At 48.0% G+C, this 26,569-nt stretch overlaps 1 protein-coding gene across 1 annotated transcript in view; it reads left to right on the top strand.

Moving 5' to 3' along the window:
- Positions 1–26,569, top strand: part of TENM4 (teneurin transmembrane protein 4) — a 743,366-nt gene that overhangs the window by 244,178 nt on the left and 472,619 nt on the right. Inside the window, 1 exon segment of the mRNA XM_070425699.1 lies at positions 3,212–3,291. Coding sequence (XP_070281800.1) covers positions 3,282–3,291 — 10 coding nt within the window. The 5' untranslated portion in view covers positions 3,212–3,281.

Raw genomic sequence — 26,569 nt, 5'->3', positions numbered from 1 at the left:
CTGGGCCTCCCTGGTCACATGCTCCTGTCACCAAGTCTTAGCTGAGAAGAGAAAGACAGAAGGAAGCTCTCCCAGCAGGGAGGGAGGGTGGCCTCCTGCTAGCTTTGAAATTCCCTGCAAAAGACCCAAGCCCATGTTGTTTGGTACCCAACTCAACGCACTGTCTTATCTCCTTGATGTGTGGTCACTTTGGGGAAAGCTAGCAGAGGCAGAGGCACCCTGCATCTCCCTCCAACTGGACATCTCAAAATGCAGTTCAGAAAATGACCACACTTCCATCTACCCAAGGGTAGCGTAGAGGTGCACTGGAAGTGGAAGGTGTTCTGGGAGTGTCAGGTGTACAGAGGTCACACAGTGTAACAGCACGCTTTGTGGCTCTCCTGCAAAGAGAGAGAACAGGGTGCAGATCTTGTCTCCACCAAGCCTCTTTTCCTCATCTGCAGGGCTGAAAGGCGAATGCTTGTCTCTTGCAGTTGTCTAGACGGTTAAATAAAATCACGTATGTACCATTGGCTGCCACTCTGCCGGATGCTTGGCATACAATTAGGAGCTTCCTATCCCAGGCACCGCCCCTTACTGTTCATACTGTGCAGGGCTTGCCACATTCACCTTCCTACAGCAGATCTCCAACACGTCACATATCTGCTCACAAGCCCTCAATGGCTCCCCGTTACTGACTGAATAATGCTCATCTTCTCTAAATTGGCAGCCAGAGCCCTGTCTGTTGGGGCCCAGACCACCTACCAGGTGTGATGTTTTCCGTTTTCCCCTCCTGCACCTACACTCCCTCATGTGGAGCATGCTGCCCTGTCCCCAGGCCACCCGCCTAACACTGGTGCAAGGCTGAGTTCTCTGCTTGGTCAGGCAGGGTGATCCCTCTACTCTTGTTTTCTCATGGGATTGTATCTCTCTTATAAAACTTCCAAGCATTATAATTACTTATGGGCATGTCTCTTTTTTTTTCCTTGTCAGCCTGTGAGCTTCCTGAGGGCAGGATTTGCTTGAGTCATGAGTATATCCTATACAGCACCTAACATGCACTATTGAATGAATGAATGAATGAGGAAGTGAATGAATGAATGAATGCTGTGCTCCTCTCCTAACTGGATTTCCCCTCCACAAAATATGCTAGTATGGCCCTGACCATACTAGCCTCCTGCTACCTTTGATGCTAATCATGAGTGTGGCTCAGTTGGGTGGTGTATCGTCAAAACAAAACAAAAAGAACAACAAAAAATGCTAGTATATAAGTATTTCTAGAAACTTTGGTGAACCCATGAGCATTTGGTTTTATGAATAGTCATTTGATGCTTATTGGAGGACATGTGAAAAAGAGGGAAATCGGGTATGGATTGAAAAGGAAATCAGCAAAAAGAAAAGAGTTGAGGTTTTTCCCTGAAGCCTTGGAAAAGATGAGGGTGGAAGACAATTAAAACGGCAGTTCTGCAACTTCTTCAGGAGGGAAGGGATTGGAAGGCATGGGGATCTACAGCCTGAGCTGTGGAGGCACAGTGGACTATTGTCCCCTGGACAAGGAAGAGGACTTCAGAAAGACCCAAAGTGTTTCATCCAAGTCCCTGGGAGGGACTAGGACCCCAGCAGGATCCTTGGGGGCAAAGCCAACAGCTCTGAGTCCTAAAGTCCACCTGGGGTGAGGCCCATAATTCCAGCAAAGCAAGTTCCTGTTGATCTCTGAAACTTCGGAGTGTAAACTTGTAATGAACAAGATGCAATAAATAGAAATGAAGAGCCATTATTGCTTATTCAACATGCACAACATGGTAGTCCTACTGTCTGTGATGTACTGTCCGCTTTTTATTTTAGTGAACGTGGTATGACTCAGAAGGACTTTGCTAGTGTTTTGGTTGTCAAGTCTTCTACCCTGGGGTGTGCAGGACCTGAGGTGGAGAAGGATGCTCTTCCTTTGAGCAGATCCTGATGACCGTTCCTGCCCAATGCAGTTACTCTTTGTTAAGAATAACTAGAATTCACAATAAAGAAATATATGAAATGCAGATGAAGCTAGAAAAATTTCAAGCTAGAACTTCATTTTTAATGGAAATTACCAGTAATGCCTCACCTTATAATGCATAATAACGTCTCTTAGCTAGGATCCTTGGTATATTTGGCAAATATGTATTTAAAGAATTTCTCAAGTAATGACTTTTTGCCTCAGATGACTGAAGGCACCTGCCACGCCTTGTTCTTTCGCCTAGTGGGTCTTTTATATAAGAAGACATGTGAGGGTGTTTTCAGTGGGTGAGTGTGGTCGCTGGTGCAGAGCAAAGTACCCAGATCATGAATCTGTGAGGACTTGTGTTCACATCCCAGTTCCTCCTCCTGTGATGACCAAAGCACATGACTTAAAACCTTTGAGCCTCCCCTCACCCTTCTTTGAGTGGGATAGATTTGTTTTTAATTCATTTCACAAGCTGTTATCATGTACAGCTATCTCCTTTGGCACTGGAGATCAGAGATAAGTCAAATTCAATGTCATAAAATTCTAGGGGCAGAAAGGACTTCACAGGCCACCTGGTTCAAAAATTTCCTCTTTCAGATGAGGAAACAGAGGCTCAAAGAGGGGAACCAATTTGCTAGAGGTTGCAATGCGATAAGCAAGAGGGCCAGAACCAGAACTCTTCTGTGTAAGGAACTCTGCCCAGGGGACTCCCAACACTCCCACATGGAGTACCACAGGGATGCTCAGCCCATTTTATTGGGCAGGGAAGGAAGGCTCCAAGAAATTCAGTGAATCAATGACAGGACTGTTGCAGGGGCCAGAGCATTAGCCTTAAGCTCCATCCCCTCACCTTTGTCCCAACACTCATCACATCACAGTCAGTCCTTTGCAAAACACTGTTTCTATTCTGCTCCAAGCCCTAGCTGGGCACCTGGGTTGTAACTTGCAGTCCATGCCTTGAGAGGTTTGGGCAGCTCGAGGAATCACCTGTGAACAGTAGCCATCAGACAGCACCCTCACTCCCACCCTGAGGAAGACTCACCAGAGCCTCCCAGGGAGGCTGCAGAGAGGAAGTCTGTGTGGGGTACTCAGGGAATTGGGACCCCACTTCTCTGTGTGGCTGGGGGACCAGGAACAAGCCCAGCTCCCCATGCTGTGTGTTTGTAGTGACTGCTGGGGAAAGATCTGTGAGGAAGGTCAGGGGCATCTTGCCACCTCACTCAGTTGAGCCTGTGTTCTCTGCTTCAACAGAAAGGATTGAGCCCCGTCCTCCAGGATCCGATGGCCCACGGACACTGCTGACTCTTCAGGACATGCGGACATGGAGCCAGGTCAGTCCCCTTGTCCACTCTGATTTTCTGCGTTATTAGCTGCAAACCTGTGGTCTTGATGAGAAAGTCCCTCTTGGAATGCGAAATCGTGATTGCTTTTTGGGTGAAGGCTTTTACCACTAAGTAGCATGGGAAGTGGAGGCGGTCCGGCCAGAGTGGAGGTGGCCTCCTTTCGGAGCAGAAAGCAGTAGGCAGACTAGTGGGTGCTGGAACCCAACCAGCAGCCAGCAACCAGCATGATTGGAGGACAGAGCATGCAAGGGCCTAGCATCCAGCTGGAATGAGATGGGGGAGCTGGCAGCCAGGAGGCACCTGGCAAGCTCAGGACCACATAGGCAGTGGTGGCGATCAGTCATTCTGGGGTCCAGAGGTCGATGGTTGCATTCCAAGCTGGAGTGGAGTGAGAGGCATAGTTGAAAATGGCAGAGGGGGTGGGGGAGGAGGGGGGAAGCTGAGGGGAGGCTGCCTGGAGAACAGGTGGCCAGAGCAGCTCCCTGGAGGCCTTTCTTTATATTCCCACACAGAAGAGCAATGGCAGAAACAGTAGGAAGCACCTGGTTGGGTGGGAAAGTGGAAGGATGTTTCAAGCTAAAGAAGGAACATAGCACAGAGAAAGGCAGGATCATAACTAGAGGCTGGGCCCTGGGGAGAAGACTGAGGAAGCAAAGGAGCCAGGGCCCAGGGAGTAAGCTCTTTATTGAAAACCTACTGTGAGCCCCACCCTTTTTCTTTTCCTCCAAGCCATCTGCAAGGGAGATGTGTGAGTCTTGCTAGGCCCGGTTATGCTGCAGTAATAAATTCACTCCAGAATCCCAGCGGCTTAACACAGCAAAGGTTTCTTTCCTGCTGGTGCTGCATGTCTAACTGAGGTGGGTGGAGGGCTCTGCTCTACCTCCGCCTCGGGAGCAGGCTGACGAAGGCTCGGCCATCTTGTAGGTGTACAACCTGTAACGTGAGGCCACCTTGGTCCCTGCAGCAGGGACGAGACAGCTGGAAGGCTGCACTGGCTCTTAAATGCTTCAGCCCCGAAGGGACGCACAGTCCACGGGCCGGAACTAGCCTCATGCCGTAGTTTTTTAGGGCTCTGGGAAATGTGGGGAAGACATGGCTATTTGGTGAACAGTACCTGCCTTCGCCACAGTGGGTATAATTTCCATTTTTCAGGTAAGGAAACTGAGGCTCAGAGAAAGGAACCATCTTATCTGAGGTCTCCCAGCTAAAAGGCACTGGAGTCTAGACATTACATAACTGATTCAATCATTTATTTAGCTTATTCAGCAAAAACATATTGAATAAAAATGACAGGCCCAACACTGTGATAGGCTCTGGGGATATAACAGGGAACAAAACTGAAGGTAGTCCTGGCCCATGTGGCCCAGTTGGTTGGGTGTAGTCCTGTGCACCAGGTTGTCAGTTTAATTCCTGGTCAGGGCAAATGGCAGGTTGCGGGCTCCATCTCCAGGTTGGGGCGTACAGGAGGCAGCTAATCGATGTGTCCCTCTTACATCAATGTTTCTCTCTTCTCTCCCCCTCCCTTCCTCTCTCTCTAAAAATCAATCAAAATATTAGGGAAAACAAAAAAAACAAAAACAAAAGTAGCCTCTGTTCTCAGCCCAAGGAATGTGTAACTACAGACTGGGATGTATGCTCGGCAGTAGAGACATATGGTTCTCTGAAGAGATCTATCAAGATTTTTAGCCTGGTCATCGTGGCTCAGTGTTTGAGTATCAGCCTAAGAATCAGGAGGCCATGGTTCAATTCCTGGTCAGGGCACATGCTGGAGTTGTGGGCTTGATCCCCAGTAAGGGGTATAAAAGAGGCAACCTATCAATGATTCTCTCTCAGCATTGATGTTTCTCTCTCTCTCTCTCGCTTTGTCTTCCTCTCTGAAATATTTTTAAAAATTATTTTAAAAAAAGATTTTTAACTTTTCCTATAGATAGACAGGTAAAATGGACTCCCATGTATTGCAGCACTGTGCCAAGTACTTGATTTATTTATAACTTCCACAAGCCCATGAGGCAGTTCTTAGAATTCCATTTTCAGATAAGCAAGCCAAGGTTCACTCATAGAGGAAAGATAACGGGGCTGAAGGAGACTCTTCAACCTCATCCATGCTCACTTGTGATGTCGAGAAAGTTAAAATAAAAAACTTGAATTTCGCCCTCCTCCTCCCCTGCCCTCCCATCTAACCCTAAGAAACATGGTCTCTTCTTTCTGCTCTGAGTCGCCCTTCTCAGGACTTTCTCCCTCTGGTCCTACGAGTGTCACAACTTGTGAACATATCATGCACTGACAGTGGGGGCTTCTTGGAGCCTAGACACAGTGTCCCTCATCCCCGTGGTAGTGCCGCCCATATAGCTGAGCCCTTGTCGAACTCAAAGAGGGAGGGAGGACATTGCAGATATACAGGTAGCAGTGTCTGACTCTGACAGGATGAGTTTGAATCTGAGCCTTTGCAAAGGTGGATTCTTCTTTGTAGAATGTGGTTCATTTTCTCTCCGGCATCGCCATCCCTCCCCTCGCACTCTGTGCTGTATTTACACTGACCCCATCACTTCTCTCCCCTCCTCAGCACATGTGACCACCTCCCCTGTCCCCACTCTGGTCCAAGCACCTTCTCAGACCTGGATTATCACAGTGGCATCTGCATGGTGCTCTGCTGCCCCCATTCCTCCCAGGGTCTGACATCGAGGTACCTGTTAAAACACTGGTCACATCAGACCACCCCTCTGCTCCAAACCCTCCTGTGGCTCAGAGGCTCACACAGAGGAAAAGCCAGAGGCCTCACAGTGACTCAACAGGGACATTGGGCTCTTTGCTGTTCCTTGAACTGTGAACACACGCCCGCCTCAGGGCATAAGGCATAGAAGCCTTGTTTCCAGTCTCAGGGAAGCTCTTCAGGCAGCGGGGACAGCAGCAACCAGACCTCCAAGTCTCCATCCAGGTGAGCGGAGCAACCCTGGGCTGCAAGGGCCTGGTCAGTGACCAGGAGTGTATTCCTCTCAGGGAGCCACCGGAGGCCAGAGGTGTGAGCCAGGTGGACGCCCTGATCACCCTGCACCAGGCGCAGTCTCCCAGCCCAGCCCCTCCTCTGCCCTCTTCCACTTGACTCTTTCTATATCCCATTCATCTCCACCTGAGGCATTATATAAGACACTGCAAGTTTGGTTGCCTGTTGTTTGTCTTCTCCTATTGGAACCTGAGCACCACCAGGGCAGGGACATACTTTGTGTTGTTCCCTGAAGTGTTCTTATGCCTGGAACGCTGCCTGCACATTGTGGGCACTAAGTAACTATGCACCGAGTGAATGAACGCATGAACCAATCATGGCGCATCAGATTCCTTGGTGTTACTCGCTTACACTCTCTTGTTCCTACCATCCTGCCTTTAACCTGCTGTGCCCTCTTCCTGAATGTCCCCACAGACTTTCTCTGTGCACCTACTCAACACCTTCATTCTTTCTCACTCACTCCACCTGCTTGGGGATGAAGTCCCTGCAGCACATGGCACAGGCATTACCCATCCATCCCTGTGGGGCTAAGGGTTCAAGGGCAAGCACAGCTCCTCACTGCTGAGCCCAGTGTCTGGTGCACAGCTGGGGTCCAGCTGTGGTGTGCTGGCCTGAGCCTCATGGACCAGAGCGCTATCTGAAACTGCAGCCCAGGGGCCCCAAATCTGCCTGTCCCCGTCACCCCGAGTCAGGAAGCAGGAGTCCTTGTTGCCAAGTCAGGCTCCTCCTGCTTCCCCAGAGATCAGGAAGATGAGGCAAATGGGACACTAATGAAATTCAGAGAGAAAACTAAATTGGGAGGTGTTGCAAACACCATGGAGGAGGGAGATGCAATGTGAAAGGCTCTCTCCAGTGGGCAGGGGAGTGGGAGAGCGCAGCGAGAGCTGGAAGTGGCATCCCCTGGCCTCCTCTGACACCCACACATGGGGTGGCCTGTGGGATCATTGTAGGGGCTTCACTTTAAATCAGGGACTTTTTCGTTAACTGACTCATCCATTCATTGATGCCCTCCCACCACCTTGCCAAAACAGATTTGAGTGGGTTAACAATTATAAATTGATTAAATAGCTAAGACCAAGACTGTTTAATGCACAATTAAGATAGAAAGTAAGGGAGAGAAAAGGGAGGGGGAGAAGAAAAAAGATTATCGGAGCCACCCAGCAGCGGGTTCTTGAGAAGTAGCCCGGGGCTCCTGTGACAAACAGATGGGGCTGTGCCTGTTTAAGATCATCAGGGAAGGAAAAGCTGTGGGCACAGGGTAGCAGTGATGACCAGTGTTTCAGAGAACTTTCAAATCCATTGTCCATTCCTTCAGTTATAGGCATTGACCGACCGTGTGCTGTGGGCTAGAGGTCCCCCCACCCCACGGGGTACTTTCTTCTATCTCACTGAATGATCATAGCACCCTGCAAGGCTGTCTTTTAAGGCTCTTTTTAGAGACCAGGTGACTGAGGCTCAGAGACACTGAGCCATTTCCTCAGCACATGGTGCTGGGGCAGCTGGATATGCACCTGCAAAAGCATGAAGTTGGACCCCTTCCTCACACTATATACAAAAATGACCTCAACATGGATCATCGGCCTAAATTTAAGAGCTAAAACTCTAAACCTTTAGAAGAAAACATGAGCCTAAACGTAATGATCTCAGATTAGGCAATGGTTTGACACCTGCAAAAGCAGGGGAGGATAAAACTCATAAATTGGACATCATCAACATTTTAAAAATTTGTGCTTCAGCCCTGGCTGGTGTGTGTGACTCAGCAGTTAGAGCATGTACTGGAGGGTTTAATTCCCAGTCCACGGCACGTACCTGGGCTGCAGGTTCGATCCCTACCCCCAGTCAGGGCTCATGCGGGAGGCAACCATTAGATGTCTCTCTCTCTCTCTGTTCCCCTTTTCCCCCTCCCTTCCACTTTCTATAAATGGAAAAGATATCCTCACTCCTCAGGTGAGGATTAAAATAATAATAATAATGATGATCTGTGCTTCAAAGAACATCATAAAGAAAGTGGAGAGACAACCATGGAATGGGAGAAAATATTTGAAATCAGAGATCTGACATGGGGTTTGTATCCAGAATACATAAAAAAAAACTCTTACAATTCCTCAATAAAAGGACACAGAGCCTAATTGAAAAATGGGCGAAGAGTTTGAATAGACATTTCTCCAAAGAAAGTACAGACGGGGTCAAAAAGCACATAAAAAGATACCCACCAGTTTTAACCATCAGGGAAATGCAAATCTGAGACCTTGAGTCATTTGTTTGGGTCCCGCCTCTCTGATACCAAAGCCTCCAGACCACAGGTCTCCCTGGGTCTGGGGAAGAGGTCCCAGGGAGGTGAGAGTAGGGCCTGGACACTTCAGGGGGTTCCACAGGAAGGAGGAAAAGAGGGAGGGACAGGGAATGGTGGGCAGGACAGGAAGGTCAAGCCAGGGACAGACTGCCCATGGGTCTTCTGCCAGCAAGGGGCAGAAATTGCCATCTGAGAAGGTTTAGGTTCACACTTAGCCCTCTTCTGCCCAATTCGCAGTTTGTCCTAAGGCAGTATTTCTAACTCTGGTTGCAGAGCCCTGTTTGACTCTTCAAAATTATTGAAGACCCCAAAGCATTTCTATTTATGTGAATTATATCTATAAAATTTTGTTATACTGGTAATTAGCCCTGAAAAAAAGCTAAAATTATTATTGATAGCTTATAAAAACAAACAACAATAAGCCCTTACATAACCATATATAATACTTTTTTTTTTAATCCTCACCCAGGGATATTTTTTCCCAATGATTTTTAGGGAAAGTGGAAGAGAGAGGGAAAGACAGAGAAAAACATTGATGTGAGAGAAACATATCGATTGCCTGCCTCCTGCACAAGCCCTGACCGGGCTTTGGGCCCAAGGAGGAGCCTGCAACCAAGGTAAATGCCCTTGACCAAAATTGAACCCGGGACCCTTTGGTCCACAGGCCGACACTCTATCCACTGAGCCAAACTGGCTAGGGCCATAATACATTTTTATAAAAAGTAACTTTTCCAAAACAAACAGAAATGGAGGGAGTGACACTGTTTCCCATTTTGGCAAATCTCTTCAATATGTGGCTTAATAGAAGCTGTATATGCTTCTGCCTTCAATCTGGAAGCCTGCACTGTGTACTCATAAGAGAATGAGGACGAAAAGAGCAGAAAGTGGCATAGCATGAATATAAGCAGTGTTGACCTCACAGGTGCTCTACAAGGATCCCTGGGTGCAGGGATCCCCAGGGCACACTTTGAAAACTGTGGGTGCAGGAGGTGAGATCCTTGCTGCAGAGTTCAGCAGGGCGTGGGGAGACGTCACGGTGATCTAGGAGAGAGGGAGGGAGGCGAGGACATTGCAGTGGGGAGGGGATGGACTTCTCCCAGAATGAAGACTGGCTGCCCGGAGATGTTACACACAACATTCTCTTGGCCCAGACTGCTTTCTGCCATCTTGGTCTCCTACTCAAAATCCTCTTCGCACTTTAAGGTTTATTTAGGTTCAACGGCCTCTGGAAAGCCTTTCTTACCATCCTTAACACCCCCAAGGCTGAGTGAAGCCCGAGGTTGAGGCTACTGGTGAGAGGCTCGGGATTCCAGACCGAGGAGCTGAGATGTTCTGTTATTCTTTAAGAATTGAGAAGAAATATTTTGAAGGCTTTTACACAGGCACTTCCTTGATGGTATACAAATTTGGATGTACAGAGGACTGTGTCACCAACATGCAGTTAAAGTCATCCTCTGCTGCTCTGGCTGGTTTGGCTTAGTGGATAGAGCGTCAGCCTATGGACTGAAGGGTCCCAGGTTCAATTTCGGTCAAGGGCATGTGCCCTGGGTCTCAGGTTTGATCCCCAGTAGGGGGCATGCAGGAGACAGCTGATCAATAATTCTCTCTTATCCTCGATGTTTCTAGTTCTCTATCCCTCTCCCTTCCTCTCTGAAATCAATAATTTTTTTTTTAAATAAAAGTCATCCACTCTAATTCTAATTCAAATAAAGTAGTATCAGTCATCTAGAAAAGTGAGTGAAATGAGGGAAAGGAGGAGAGTAACTAACAGCTAATTGAGCACTAACTATGGGCCAGGCATTCACCATGTTATCTAATCATCACAGCAGGTAAGTGGTATTTCTCCCATTTTACAGATGAAAAAACTGAGGCATCCACCCTCCCACCCCCACCTCCACCTCCACCCCCCAACCAAGGATATCTTGCTAGTAAGTGTCAGAGCTGGTTCAAGATCAAGCCATTCTGTTTCTAAAGCCCATGATGCCTTTTTCTCATGACTCCGCATGAGCTCAGCACCATTTATTTGATGTAGAGTGTTTAAGGCTACACACTCTTTTCAAAATGTGTTTCTATCATATCTTTCCAAATACCCTTTTAGCTCTTGGAAATTTGAACAGGGACATCAATTGTGCTTGTTTGTTCTCCCTTCTGGAGTCTCCCATGGCAGCATCTGCACGCAGAGGACAGCCAACAAGCTCCACTTTTGTGTTGCTTGCTTTTCATCGAAGACATGGCCACAATCAAGACATTCACACCAAGTTACTGATAACTAGACTTATTATTGACTCAGAGGTTATTGAGTGTGCGGGCCTGGGCATGACTGTCCATCCTTATTGGTGATGGGAACAGGGGAGGACGAAGGGCCTGGGATAGATCTATTGCTTTTCTCTGGGTCAGGTCAGAGAAATCATCTTAAATGGGACACCCTCATTCTTATATAAATACTAGAGGCCTGATGCATGAAATTCGTTCAAGGGGTTTGGCCCCCGCCACCATGGTGACCGGGAGCCTCTGCCAACTCTGCTGCCTCTGCCTTGGCCCCCACCACCACGGCATCGATCTGGAAGGACGTCCAGAAGGATGGCTGGTCTAATTAGCATATTAAGCTTTTATTATTATAGACTGAGTAAGGCACACAAGGCTTATGCAGCCAAGACTGTATTGTCATGTCTGGTGCCAATCATGTCAGTTAAGCGAAGGATACATGAACATTTATTGAACTAGCACTGTGGGTTCATATCTAAGATAAGTACCTTGCGTGCTTTATCCATATTTGAAAGCCTGTATGTTTTTGACTCTATGAGATAGGAACATCCTCATTTTCCAGTGATCAAGTAGACATGGGTCTACTCGGGGACATGCATGCCCTGGTAGATGGTGGAGCTGGGGTGTAGAGCCAGTTCTGCTTGCAAACACGATGCTATGCTTCACTAAGAGAGAACATGCTGAGTGCGTTCCCAGGGGGGCACCATGCTCTGACTGAGCAGGTGCAGAGACCTGACAGTGCTTTCGTGGCCAGACATTCTTGGCTGGTTTCAGGCTCTCTTCTTCCCAGACCATTTGTCCATCCTCCAAGGTTCCTTTTCCCTCCCTGGGTTTGCACCTTCAGGCTTCAGCCAGAGCACCTGTAATGCCCACCACCCTACCAGGCCACTGTTATCTTTCAGTATCTGCTTAAGCAGTGTTCCTGGGCTCAGTGAACACATGCATGGTCTTAGGGAGGAAGAGGAAAGAGCAGATGACCCAAGATGAAGTCCCGAAGTGTCAAAGGTTAAGCTTGGTGCCCGTCCCCAGGGCCTGCATAATTGGCAATGGTAGAAAGGCATGGCCACGGGTGTGGAAGTCACTTCCCTTCTGACCCTAATTTACCTGCACTCACCCTCAGGGTGATGCTGGAATGCAGTCCTGGGTGCACAACATAACTGCAGAGCCATTTACAAGCCGAATGCCTGGTTAATTTCCAGATGGGAGGGTCAGTGTCATTTCCCGTAGTAGAGTCAACGACCAAATCCTCACCATGGTAGGGCTTGAGTCCTGTCACTAATTGCATCTTCAGCTGCACATCTCAGTGGCTGGTTTTGCCAAAGCAGTCAAGGTCATAGCCTGAAGGTCTTTTTCTGAGACTGTGGACTGTTATCCCTGTGTTGCCTTGACTTACCTGCTATGAAAGGGATACATTTAGATATCTTCCACCCCCCACCGCTTTTGTGAAAGCTCCCTTGGTGGGAAAAAACAACAAAAAACAGTGAGTCAACATCGATAAGCACAGAACCCTGTGCCTCTTTGGATTCTAACTGTGTGGAAAAGCCGAGTGTGCAGAAAACACTCCATGGGTGAGGACAGACATTTGTTGAGTATCTATTATATGTCAGCCATTGTGCTAGGCATTTCACAGTCCATTGAACCCTCACAACCACCAGTGAGGGAAGTATTGTTATTTCTGATTCACAGATGGGGCCATGGAGCCTCAGAGAGGGTCAATGACTTTAAGTCACACAGCCAGGAAGTGGGGGGACCTGGAATGGAATCTGCTACAACATGCAACTTCTCCCCACTGTGTTGAAAATAATAGCAGGAACAACAGCAGCAAGAGCTCCCATTTACGGTGTGCTTACTACACGCCTGACTTGTATTCGCTCATTTAATCTCGACAACAAAACAATGCTGGTAGGTGCTATTATCCTCATTTTGCACATGAGGAAACTAAGGCTCAGAGAAGTGCTCTCAGAATGAAAAGTTTTCCAAACATGGGTGTTCAGAAAGTAAGCCCCAGAAATCTGTCACTGTGTGCTATTCTTCCTTTAAAAAAAAAAAGAATATTTGTATTGATTTCAGAGAGAAAGGGAGAGAGAGATAGAAACCTCAATGATGATAGAGAATCATTGATTGGCTGTCTCCTACACGCCTCCTACTGGGGATCGAGCCTGCAACCCGGGTATGTGCCCTTGACCAGAATCAAACCTGGGACCCTTAAGTCCACAGACCGATACTCTACCCACTGAGCCAAACCACCTAGGACCACTGTGTGCTATTCTGGCATAAAGAGCTCTTGTCTAAAATAAGCACAGGCCTTGATCATAGGAGGTACTTCACAGTATTTGCTATCAGTAGTTAATTTCATGGCTTTCTTGCCACCCCGCTGGGATGGGTATTCTGATTGTTGTTAACAGCCTGTGCTAGCCATTGAGCAGCCCTTGCCATGGAGGCTCCTGAGGTCAGCATATCCTGGAGCAGGAATCCCAGATGTTAGGAGGCAAGCGAGTTCGACAACACATGGTGCAGTGGAACTGAGCAGGCTCGGGAATCAGACCAATGGAGTCCAAGCCTCGCTGACCAGCTCTGGACTCTGGGCAAGTTGGCTCATCTCTCTGTGCTTCAGTTTCCCAATATATAGGGTGTCCCAAAATTCATGCAAGAAGTAATTTTGATAGAAAACACAGGTTTATAATTAAAAATTGTAAAGTTTTTTTATTGATTCATAAAGTATACAGTATAGGGTTATGTATGGAATAGCACATTGGGTAAATGGCCTCCACAGCTTTGCTGGCACATACGCAAAGCCGTGGTCTTCATTGGTCTTCATTGTCCCTGCTCCTGGGCCATAATTGGTACTTGGTAATGCTTATCAAATTGAAGGGATTGAAATCAAAGGGCAACAGATATTAGAATCTGATTCAAAAAACCAAGTAAAATTAGGCTTTTATTTTTTATTGTTGTTAATGCTCACGCAAAATTCAAATCTTGCGTGAATTTTGAGACACCCTATATAAAATGGATATAATAAGAGGCCAAACCTGAATGGGCTAGTACAAGGATTAAAAAATCATGTGAAATGCTTATAATCAGGCTTAGCACCAAAAAAACAGGCACCTGGTAGATGTGATCTGTTGTATTATCAAATATTGGTTTATAGAGTTGGACTTAGGAGGTGATCTAGTTCCACCCTCCCATTTGCAGACAAGGAAACAGAGGCCCAGAGACAGGCAGTGACTGGCCCCAATCACACAGCATTTTAGTTCTTTGATTTAGTTCTAGTGCCAAGGTTCTTTCTGATATTGCCGACCATTGGAACAACAGCCTCAAGAAACATTTCTAGACGTTTTTGTTGGTGACCTTCCAATCTGCTTTATCTTTTTTTGATTGTTCTTTGTTTATACTTGCACTACCCATATATTTATTTTAAATAGTGCTCATATTTATTTCACTTCCTGAATCTGATCATTTCAGCACCTATAGTGTTCATAGGTAGGATTCATTTGTTCGTTGTTGCTGCTGTCTCTTGCTCGTGGTGGCTTCTTTCCCCACGTGCTCTGTGATTTTTTAAATTGGGGGTTCATGATTGTTAAAACTCGGTGGGACTTCTCGGAGGCCTGAGTTGAAAGTTCACTGCTCCAGGAAGGCTGTGCCTTTGCTTCTGCCAGGAGGCTGGAGGACCACCAACTTGGTGCCACGTTCAATTAAACGCTCAGCTTGAGCTTGGATTGTTGTTGTTTATCTGGCCACAAGGTAATATGTATTCAAGTTAGAGACCCATGTGAAGGCCAGTTTGTGATTGGGAATCGCCCACTGCCCAGCCCCAGGGTCAAGTTTTCTTACATCTGCTTCCATGGGGTGGGGCCTTGTTTTTTTCTTATTCACCCTTTCATGTAGGTGTGACTGCATCCTAGCCTTAAGTGAGGGTCTCCCTTTGAATTCTACCTTTGGAAGGACTTTGACTTTGCTTTGTTTGTTGGCCCTTTAACAATATGATCCCCAGAACACCAAGGACTATCATCCACTCAGTGCTGGGGAACCTCTATGGACTCATGCTCTTGGTGGTTACTGTGACCTCTGAGGGTTTACTTTTGTTCTTGACAGCTCAGCTCTAACTAAAAAATAATTTTGTTTCTGTAATGTGGCATTTTCCATGTCCTGCATTAGGGGCATTCCTTAGAGTCAGGGGCAGCTGTAATCCTGGAAATAGAAGTCTAATGGGGTCACCACTGTCCTTCTTTGGTGTGAACATGGGATTTCATTATCTAGGGTTTTCCTAGTTATCATTCCTGGGCAGTTTATCTTATTTTTTGCTTCAACGTCTACTCAGTATGCCAGGAGAGCGGAGGGGAAGTTTCCATGCCAAGTCCCTATCTCTCAGTGTCACCACCATCACTGTCCCGAGTTCTCAGCTTGTGTTTGTCTCAGCCTCACAGGGATGTTGACCAAGCACATGACCTACAGATGCTGCCAGATGAAAACTCTGATGTTGCAAAACATGCCCAGAGATACCACATTCTGAAGGCATGCTGTGGTCCAGCCATCCCAGATGTGGTTCTTAACTTCATTTGCCCATTAGTTCATTCATTCCACAGGCATTTACTGAGCACCTACTACATGCTGTGCCCATTTTAGGCTTAGGGATGCAGAGTCGGATAAACCACAGCCCTTCCCCTTGTGTATAAAGACATTCAAATGGGTAATGATCATTGCTGTGGCAGAACAAAACTGGAGGAAAAGGAGGCTAACCCAACCTCAGGTGGGAGTGTCTAGGCAGGCTTCCCATAGGAAGTGGCAAATCTGGAAACAAAAAGATCACAAATCACCAAAGAAAGCATGAGCCCTCCACTCAAGAAGAAATGGTCCAACTGTGTTTCATTTCCTGATCTTGGTCTATGGGTGAGCATTGTCCTCTTTCACCCTGGGGACATTTTGAGAACCACTGGTATAATATATTCATTTCAACAAGGACACTACACTTCAAGGGGGCAAAATCAGTTTGGGGAGCTTAGGGGTAAAATCCTATTTAATAAAAGGGTGATATGCAAATTGACCCTAATGGTGGAATGACCAGAACGACCACTCAACCAGTCACTATGAGGCGCACTGACCACCTCTCAGTTCTTTTCCCCGGCCGGCAAGCTCTGATCGCTCAATGGCGAACAGGGAACCGAGGATGGGTGGCAAGGGACGTGAGTGGTCCCAGGCCAAGGCCCCCACCCTGTCAGTCACCCCACACACAGAGAGCAAACCACAGCAGGGGCAGGGCCGGTGAGCAGGTAGGAACAGCCAACCTCTTGGTCCCTTTCCCCAGCCAGCAGGCTCTGATTGCCCGATGGTGAAAGGGGAACCAGGGGTGGGTGGCAGGGTGGGGGCAGCTGCAGGCAGCTGGGGAAGATGGCCCTGATTGCAGGCCAGGCCTAGGGACCGTACCTACACAGGAATTTCATGCGCTGGGCCTCTAGTAGTTATTATAATGGTTTGTGATCCTCCAAAGGGCCACAATACCTAAAAAGATAGACTGCATATTTTCAGTATTAAAATTTCATAGGAAAGGAGGAAATTTGGGCAAAAAAAATCTCCATAAAGGTTCTTTGATGGGGAGTAGTGGGGGAGGTGAGCGGAGTTATGATGAAAAGAAAGGCTGAGAATCACGGATGTTAACTGAATGGGCAGTATGTAGCGTTGGAGCTGGACAGACCTAAGTTCAAAGCTGCCTCCTTCATTTAACAACCTGTTTAATCTTGGACATATTCATCTCTCTGTGCCTCAGTTTCTATATCTGTAAAATGGGATAGTAACACCTTCCCTCACAAGGATTAAAAGAACTCGTACATGTAAATATATCCTGGCACTTGGTAGGTACTCAATCAATGTTGTTAGGTCTGAGTTCCCTGTCCCCATCAAGCCAACACACACCTGTTGGGGGGAGGGTCCGGCGCTGATGCCACTCATGGAAGGAGTTGCTTTCAGGCAGTCGTTACCTGAACAGCACCCATAGGAGTATCCTCCTCTCTAGGACCACGTGAGCGTGTGATGTCCAGGAGCTCATGGAATTCTCTCAAAGAGAGAATGAGTGCTGGATTCATTTGACAAATCAAAGACCGCATTTTCTGGTTCTTCCTTCAGAGACACGATTAATATTCAACCTGTTCATGTCAGGGAAGCTGGGACATCCAGTGGCGTTAAATCTTATGAGTGATTGTCTCTTAAGGGGAGAGAGTGGGATTTTCCCATGGGTTGCAAATTAATTTGGGGGCATCCAGTCAATTCCTGGCCTCTGAGGCTCTGCACCACCATTTAGGGAAGAAATCATGGGCCTAGGACCAGCCAGGTGTGGAAGGGAGTGACCTGTGAAAGGAGGGGGTGGAGGAGTGCCAGGAGAGCCGGGGAAGGCGGGTTGGATGACTCTTTGTTGGGCCGAATCTCCATGCTCCCCTTTGTCAATGTCCTCTCTCGTGCCCTGGTGAGGGCCTGCATAGGTCAGAACACATGACAGACCCTCATTACATATATGTGCAATGATCAATTTACCCCCCCAACAACAATAGCTAACATCATTATTAAACAATGTATTAAGTATCTTACTGCATTATCACAACTCAACTATTTTCTTCATCGTCATCATCATCCCCATTTTATAGATGAGGAATCTGAGGCTGGGAGACGTTAGGGTATTTCCCCAGGTGACTGAATTGCAGGGCAAGTGGCAGCTCACCCTGCTTGACTTCCAGCCCACGGCTCCTGTCCCCTCTGCCATTACTGGATTGACCTGAGGCCAAGGTCAGAGGCTGGTTCAATTCTGAATCCCAGGGCCTGGCCAAAGGAAGGGAGAGAAGAGTCCTGCTTTCCAGCATTGGGCATGGCTGTCTCCTTCCTCCTCCCATCCTCCCAGCACTGCCGCTGCCCCAGCTCTTGTCTGGGCCTATTCAAGTCAGGTGTGACTAGTGTGTCACCACCTCCATATCGCCGACACACAGATGGCAGCGCCCAGCCCAGTGAACCAGGGCGCATGCTGTGATCTGCAGTCGGGCAGGGGGCCTTGTCTCTGAAACCTGCTCTCTCCCCACAAGGCCTGTCTTGTGCGGCAAGGAGCGGTGTCTGAGCGGGTTCATTATCTCTGCTCTGAACATGTCGAGACACAGGCAGAGCAAATCCAAACGTGGTCTGGAGAGATGCTCTGTGGCTCCCTCAGACTCGCACCCACCCCCCTCCTCCCCACTACCAAGGGGGAGACACACTACTCTCTCTCTCTCTCTCTCTCTCTTTCTCTCTCTCTCTAACAAGGTTGTTTGGAGCCACTGGAGATAAACTAGGTTATGAAATAATAAGATAATCTCTCACTTTGTAAAGCACGTTGCCTTGGCCAGTATTTTCCTGTATGTTCTCTCATCACTGCAGGCATGGGGGTGGTTGCTGCCATCCCAGCTGGAGAGATGAGGGTGTGCTCTGCCCCTCACTGTGGGTTCTCCCAGAGGAGTTGCAGGGCTAGAGGGACCCTTGATACCTTCTCATCCAGCTTCCTCCCTCTCATCCAGCCTCCTCCAACCTAGACCCAGGGAGGCACAGAGCTTTCTGCCTGCAGCTCACACAGGTGGCAAGTGGCAGAGCCTGGGCTTACACCAGAACCACTGACTACGATGGCTTAGTCCTTCTCCTCCATGTATGGGAACATCTGAGAGAGGAAGAGGGGCCCCGCACAGGCCCTGGGCCCAGAGCCGTGGGTAGAACCTGGGAGCCACAAGGAAGACAGCACCCTTGTTAAGAGAAATACCAGCCATTGGGCTTCCATGTACTTGCACTTGGTCTTAGAGGCCATGGAGTGGGTGCTGATGCAGCTGTGCCCAGAGGAGGGTCGGCGTGATGAGGCAGAGCAGGAGTGGACGCTGTGGGGTTAGTGGAGCTGGAACACCCTGGAGAGAGGATGTTTCCTGAGTGCTGGTTTAGAAATCTCACCAGGTGCCTGGGATTATGGAAAGGGGTATCGCCTAATTCTCCAAAATAACCTTAATGTTAGCTCCCAGAATAAAAACATACAAAATTAGGACGAGGTGCAGAAGAAACAATGCAGCCAAGGAGCTGGGACTTCAAAGATGTTGAGGAGGACACTCGGGGTGCCCTCCAGGATAGTGTCCCTAAAACAGAAGTCGGCTAGTGACCCCGTCTTCTTAGTGATTTCTTGCGGCTTTCCCTTGCCCTCCAGAGGCAGCCCAAACTTCTCCTTGTATCATGGAAGGCCTTGCATTATCCTTTTCTCAGAAGAGCTTATCAGCAAGGAGCTCGGGTTGTGAGTTCGAATCCTGCCTCTCCTCCTTTCTGCGCAGTGTCATCTGCAGCAAGTGTCTTAACCCCCCTGGTGTCATGTGACTTCGTGTGTAAGGTGACATGACAACCTGCTGCTGTTAGAACATAGTGAGATGGTACAGGTAAAGCTCTTGGTGCGATGCCTGACCTGGAGTTAGTGCTCTCAATCGATTTGTGATAGTGTTATGAGCAGCAGCGCTGGTGGTAGCTGTAATCATGGTGCCCCCGGCTGTGGCCCAGCTCCCGTCTCTCTCCCACAGTGAGGAGCCACAGAGTCCCCACCGGCATCTCTGGGCACATGGGGGCATTTCCAACTGTCCTGGCCGAGAGCCACTGAGGGAAGGGTGTCGAAAGGACAGGCAGCCCCCACTGGATATTTGTAGCATGAATCTGTCACTGCCCCATGCTCTGCCCAGAACTAAGAAATCCATAATTGATGTTTACAGGGATTTAGGTAAAGAAGGTTAAGCTCCATGGGCAGGGCTGTGGGTGGCACACAGGAAGCCAGGGCAACACCTGCCTGCCCTGCACCTGGCAGCCACAGATGGTATCAGGACCTCATTATCCACCCACCGCAACAGCATTCCCACCCAGTTCTCCCCCAGGAAGAAGAGTGTGCCCAGCCTTTCCTGTGGCCTTCCCTGTGGCCTTCCCTAGCATTCTCTAACCCAGCGGTTCAGGCAGCCACTTAGCTGCGATTTCGAGTTTCATTCTCTCTACCTTGAGCCCCACCCCCCTTTCTTCTGCTTTCTTTGTGATTTTTCATTGCCGGGGGGGGGGGGGGGGGGGGGGGCATTCACCTACACCCTCAGACTTCAGCAAGGGCTCTGCAACCAAATGGGGATTCGCCTAAACACTAGGACTTGGACAGGCTTCCTTGTGTAACGGGAGGCTGAGGGTCTCCAAACAAGTGCCCAGGCCCCACTTTCTAAGCACCAGACCTGCCAGAGACCCAGAGCCTTGGCCTCATTGTCATCCTGAGCTCTGCCCTCGGCGCTGCCCTCTCTCTAAGCACAGTGGCTGCCCAAAGCTGGACCAGCAGTAGAACTTTAGCGGAGTTGATTTAGTCTTTCTCTTATTGATGAACTTGGTTATTTCCATTCTCTGGTGTGAGCTGTGTTGCCATGGACCTTCTGGCTCATGTCCCTTTGTGCCGTGTGCAGGGGTTTATCAAAGTAATACCTGGGGGCACATGGAGTGGCTGGGTCATAGGGCATGGATATCTTTAGTTCTACTAAACACCCAAAAGTTCTTTCCGAAGTATACCTATGTCCTTATTCTCCCTCAAGCAGTGCATCAGAATATCGGGGACTGTGCATCTTTTCCATTGTGATAATGCCAAACTTTAAAATGTTTGCCAACCCGGGTGTGAAATAGTATCCTCCTGTTTAAATTCCCTTGGCCTCTTCGCCCTTGCGTCATGATTATCTGTGTCCACATCCTATCTCTTCCATCCAGGCTAGGGGCTCCTAGTCACAAGCTCCCTAGCACATACGAGGGGCTCAAGATGTATTAAAGGAATGAAAGTAATAATAGTTGTAGGGGCTTTCACTTGGGAGGGTCATGGTTGTTTTCTTCTTTCTTTTTTTAATATTCAACCATGGTCTTTTAAAAAATAACATTTTTGAGATGTGATTCATGTATCATAAAATTCACACCTTCAAAGTATAGAATTCGCTAATTTTTAGTATATTTACAGGGTTATGAAACCATCACCACAATCAGTTTTAGAATATGTTTATCATTTTCTCCAAACACTCTTACCCATTAGAGTCAGCCCATATGTCTCCCTAACCTCCAGCCCTCGGCAACCACTAAATTATTTTCTGTCTCTATGAATTTTCCTCCTCTGCACATGTCATGTAAATGGAATCATGCCACATGTGGCCTTTTGTAACGGGCTTCTTTCACTCAACCTACTGTTGTCAAGCTTCATCCATGTTGTAGCATGGATCAGTACTTTACTACTTTTTTTGCCAAAGCATATTCTGTTGTACGGATAGACTATATTCTATTTATCCATTCATCAGCTGATGGTCATTTGGGTTGTTTTCACTTTTTTGCTGGTAGGAATAACACGACTATGAACATTCAGATTTCTATGTGCCTATGTTTTCATTTCTCTTGGACATACACCAAGGTGAGGAATTGCTGGATATATGGTCACTCTATGTTTAACATTTGAAGAACTGCCCCACTGTTTTCCAAAGAGGCTCTAGCATTTTATGTTCCCACCAGCCATATATGAGAGTTCCAGTTTCTCCACATCCTTGTCAACACTTATTATCATCTGGGTTTTTAAAAATTCAATCATGGGCTTTTGAATTCAGCAAAATGGGCTAGCATCCCTGTCTTTCTGCGTACTAGCTGTGAGATCATAACTTTTCTCTCCATTTTCTTCCTCTGTGAAATGAGATTAATAACATCCCCTCTTGAGGACAGTTGTGAGGATGGAGTAAATAGAACATTGGCTTCATTCAGCCTTTGGCTCAGTGAGGGATGCAGTCGCTTCTCCTTGGAACAAAGGAACAGTGATAGCTGATCATCATGAGCCTCCTCGAGTCCATGCCTTTCCACCTGGGTGCTCTTACCTCTCCTAGAACCCCTCCCAAGAGCTGGCTGGGAACTGAGATTAGAGTGAAAGGCCTGGAGAGCTGCCCTTCATTAGTGCCCAGAACTCACATGGATGCCAGGATAGTCCCACTGCCAGGGCCATTCCCCAAGCCTCTGGAGGCCACCCCTGTGGACTGCCCCACCCTGGCAGGGTCTTACCAGGCACCTCCCACCTTGTGGAGGTCTGCGGGGCAGAGACCCTCTCAGGCTCCAGTTTAGCGGCCTCAAAAGGGTCTGAACCATTTGAGTTTGTTTAAATAGGTTTCTCCCCTCCTTTTTTTGGCAGGAGCCCCAATTTTCATGCCATCATTTTTGCAACAATCACAGATATTCTCTGCACACTCAGGCATTGTATAGGGGGAATAAAATGATGATTGCCTGCTGATTGCTGTTGTTTGTTTTGGAGACGCCTCCCTGGGTGGGAAGGACACAGCTGCGTGTCAGAGGAGCAGAGAACAGCAGAGCTTTATCATGCCAGGGCACGGGGAGGGCGGATGGGGGAGGTCCCTCACAGTGAGGAAGACCTGGCAGGAGAGTGGCCATGGCCCTCAGGAGGCAGCATCTGTTCATGGCAGCATCACAGTCAGTACAGGAGGCACAGACTTATCCTCTCCACTCCAACCCCTTCCTCAGTGCCCCCTTCTTAGTCGGTGGACCAACTGGTTTCCATCTTGACCTGCCATCTCCTTTGTCCTGTACATCTCATCTCTCACAGGTGCCCACTTCTCTCCATCTCTGTGGCTTCACTGCTGGGTCACGGCAGTAGCTTCTCACCGCCTCCCCATCTCTCTGTCTCTAGCCTTGCCCATCCTGACGAGCCATTCTCCAGCCCACATCAATCTTTCCATAAGACAAATTAAGACCCCGTCACTTACTACCTTAAATCCCTACAGTGGCTTCCCTTTGTCCTGAGGATAAAGTCCACTTGCCCCTCCTCTTCATTCTTCTACAGTTGACTGTGACCCCTGAATTGGCTGTATCAGTGGTCCATTTGTCTGTCTGCTCCATTTACCCCAAGGTTCTCTGTTTTCTTCATGTCAGTATCCTGACATCAGAGCTTCTGACTCAGCCTAGGTGCCCAATAAATGTTTGCTTCCCCTTACATTTGAATAGTCTTTACAATTCCTACAGCTCCTTTGCTTTAATACATTCTCTCTTTCACCTTCACCACTCTGAGGTACAAACAGTAGTTGTTATTCCCATTTTACAGACAGGAAACCTAAGACCCAGATGATATGTGATGGTCCAAGGCTCCTACACAGCAGGAAAAATGGCAGAACTGACTAGACAGGCACAGAGGCCTTCCAAAGGTGCCATCGCCAGAACCCCATGAGGAAGGCTAGGCAGGTTGCTCTTGCCTGTGGTTCTCAAAGTGTGGTCCCTGGACCACCAGCATCAATATTGCTGTTAGAAATACAAAATTTGGACGCCCCCCACAAGATGATAGAATTGCAAGTGACTAAGCCCAAAGTTTCCAGCTATCTTCCAGCCAAGATTATGTTATCTATATTTATCCAATGCTCTGCTTCTAAAGTCACTCATGTCCTTAAGCCCTAGTGATGGTCTGTGTTGCACCAGTTAGAATGAAAGCTCTCCCTTCCTACAGACCATTCACAGCATGGCCTTTCTCCATAAGGTCAGAAAGCTTTGTGGAGTCTAATAGTGTCCATCCTTCAAGCGTACTTCCTGCCAGGGCTGATTAAATGAGGTCTGACAAGCATGTGTCTTGGGCGAGTCTGGGTGTTGAGGCAACCAGAATAGTAGTCACTTGTGATGCCTCGGGTAGAAGTATTTCCAAGACAGGGCAATCTCTCAGTATGGACAGAAACTACTATTGGCAGACACTAATCTCAGAGGCAGTGCTTGTGCCTGGAGCAACAGCTTTGTCCTCTCCTGCCCCTGCCTTGACTTTGAAACATTCTGTCAAGAATGATCAGCCTAGAATTGAAAGGTACGCATGTGCCAGCTGAGCCAGACAGAGATAGAAGGAAAATAGAAGCTGTCCCTATGATTCTGATTCTGTTAGAGGCTCGTGTCCCTCAAGGGTACTATATGTGGCTACACAGTGATGAGGGGTAAGCCTGGAAGGCCTGGCCTTATCACGCTGATGTGGGACCTTGGATGACCCTTGCCCTCACTGGGCCAGATTTGCTCTGATGCTAAATCCCCAAGGCCCCTTCCAGCACTGATGAGTCCTCCTGAATCTCAGTGTCCCTGGTTCTGAAGGGCTGTTAAAGGTCACTTTGTCCTTTCCAATCTGCCTGTCTGTTCCTGTCTCCTCAAGCCCACTGGCTCTCAGACTTCTCTATGTACCAGGATCACCCGGAGGGCTTGTCAAACACAGTTTCTGATTGGGTAGGTCTGGGGGAAAGCACCAGAATTTGCATTTCCCACAAGCTCCCAGGGTTTGCTAATGCTGCTGCCCAGCATGGCAGTGAGAACCATTGCTCTGCAGCAGGGCACCCAGCAGCCACCCTGCCTCTGCTCTCTTGTGTCCTGAGACAGGAGCTCCCCTTCCCGGGGCAGCCCTTCCACCCTCCACCCTTGGGCAGATCCTTCTCATATGGAGTTCAAAAGCCTGTCTCCCCTGTGGCTTCCCCCCACTCTTCATAAGTCTTCCCCTTAGAATCCACGGCAGGTAGATGAGGGGCATTATATACAACATTTCATTGATTCCCTCACCCACACTGGAATAAGCATATGCTTCCTACCTCACAAAGTCACATGTAGAAATCAAAAGAACCAAAAACCATGAAATTACTTTGTAACCATATAAACTGTTCAGAATTTGGTGGGGCTTTTGTGTGTGTGTGTAGTTCGTTGTTCTTGTTTGTTTGTTTGTTTGTTTGTTTGTTTTTTAGCTTTGCACTAGTTTGGGCTGCTATAACAAAACTCCAGAGACTGCGTGGCTTACACAAAGATTGTGTTTTTTCAGAATTCTGGATCCTAGAAGTCCAAGACTGGGGTGCCAGTAGGGTGGGTTTCTTCTGAGGTCTCTCCCTTTTTGGCTGCCTTCTCACGAGGTCCTCATTGGTCATCCCTGTGTTTGTGTTGTCTTCATCTCTCCTTCGGACAGTGACACCAGTCATATTATATTAGGGCCCACTGACGTCCTCATTTCACCATGATCACCTCTTTGAAGGCCCTATCTCCAAATATAGTCACATTCTGAGGTGGGGGGGGGGGGGGGGGGGAGTGTGGAGCTTCACCATGTAAATGGGGAGGGGAAGGCACAGTTCAGCTGTCACAAGCTTCTGATTGAGCCTGACTGTGAGTGACTACAGAGGAGTCACCTGTCCTTTCTGAGCCTTGCTGTCTTCATCGGGCCTGGCTTGTAATACTTCCAGTGAAAGGATCCACGTGTGGAAAAAGATGTTTAAACTTCCTAGGGAATTGGATTCGGATGGAATCTGGCTGAGAATCAGAGCTGGGGGAGTGGGCAGTGGGGGCTTGTCCAGGCACTGCTGTAGACGGAGGTGTGGGGCCCTGAGTCACACTCCCATCTGCAAAGGGAGCCTGGCGTTGTTGCGTTGCTCCAGAGCTTAGTGAGCTGTGTGGAGGAGGCACAGGTGCGAGGCTTGGCCGGCTCACACCCCCCACTCTCCACTCACCAGAGCATCTGCTACTACTCTGCAAGGTTCCCAGCCAGGGTGCTGCCATCAAAGCCTGCCTGTGAATCCCAGGACTTCCCACAGTGGGTGGTGGGAGAACATGGGTATTAGAAACAAGCTAAATATCTATCAACAGGGGAATTATTAACTCAGTTATAGTACAGTAGCATTTCTTAATTATTATTACAGGCCTGTCCAGAGCAGCTATTAGGAAAGTACCATACTTTATTTACATAACAATCGTGGGATGGGTACTATTATTGACCCCATTTCATAAATGTGAAAACCGAGGCCGAAAGAGTCTACGTGGCTGCTCTTGGCCACAAAACCTGTAAGTGACAGAGTCAGGACTCGAACCCGGACCTTTGTGAAGAGAAGCTTATGTGCTTAACCTCTATGTGATACTCCCATTAAAACACTGTGTTATAGCAGAATACTGAGTGATATGGGAAAATACCTTCGATATGATATTCATGAAAAAAGCTATAAAATGCACTATCTCAATTCTATAAATAAGATGTATGTGTATGTATGTATTATATAGAGAGGGAGGAGAGAGAGGGAGGAGAACAGACTAAAATCAGTGGTTATTTCTGGATGGTGAGATTACCTTTCCATGTCTTTTATAATAGTTAGAATAAATATATGCTACATTTAAAGTCAAGGGAAAATTATTGTTTAAAAATATATTTTTTGTTAATTTCAGAGAGAGGAAGGGAGAGGGAGAGAGAGATAGAAACTCAATGATGAGAGCAAATCATTGATTGGCTGGCTCCTGCACCCCCTCTACTGAGGATCGAGCCTGCAACCCTGGCATGTGCCCTAACTGGGAATCAAACCATGACCTCCTGGTTCATAGGTCAACACTCTACCACTGAGTCACACCGGCTGGGCGAAAATGGATTTTTTAAAGTGGGAACAGAGCAAAGGATTTGGAAGGAGACAAACCTGGGTGCGAACCCCGGCTACTCTCCCAGCACCTGGAGATGCTGCCTGTTTCTGGGTCCTTCTGAAGGGTTCTGGGACAGGTGGGAAGAGACAAGGAGTGAGGAAGTGCACCTGACTTAGGTTCTATTTTTGAAGGAGGCCTGACTGCATCCCCAGAGACAGAGCATAGTGTATTTCCCTGAATAACCTCTGCTCTTTTGAGAGGGCACCGGTGAACTGCACCCAAGGAGAGAAGGGGAGAGG

This window comes from Myotis yumanensis, unplaced genomic scaffold (assembly GCF_028538775.1).
Source record: "Myotis yumanensis isolate MYYU_CA2020_CCGP unplaced genomic scaffold, mMyoYum1.0.hap1 SCAF_10, whole genome shotgun sequence".
Lineage (NCBI taxonomy): Eukaryota > Metazoa > Chordata > Mammalia > Chiroptera > Vespertilionidae > Myotis > Myotis yumanensis.
Note: the sequence above shows the minus strand (reverse complement) of the source record. Positions and strands in the feature narration are given on the sequence as shown.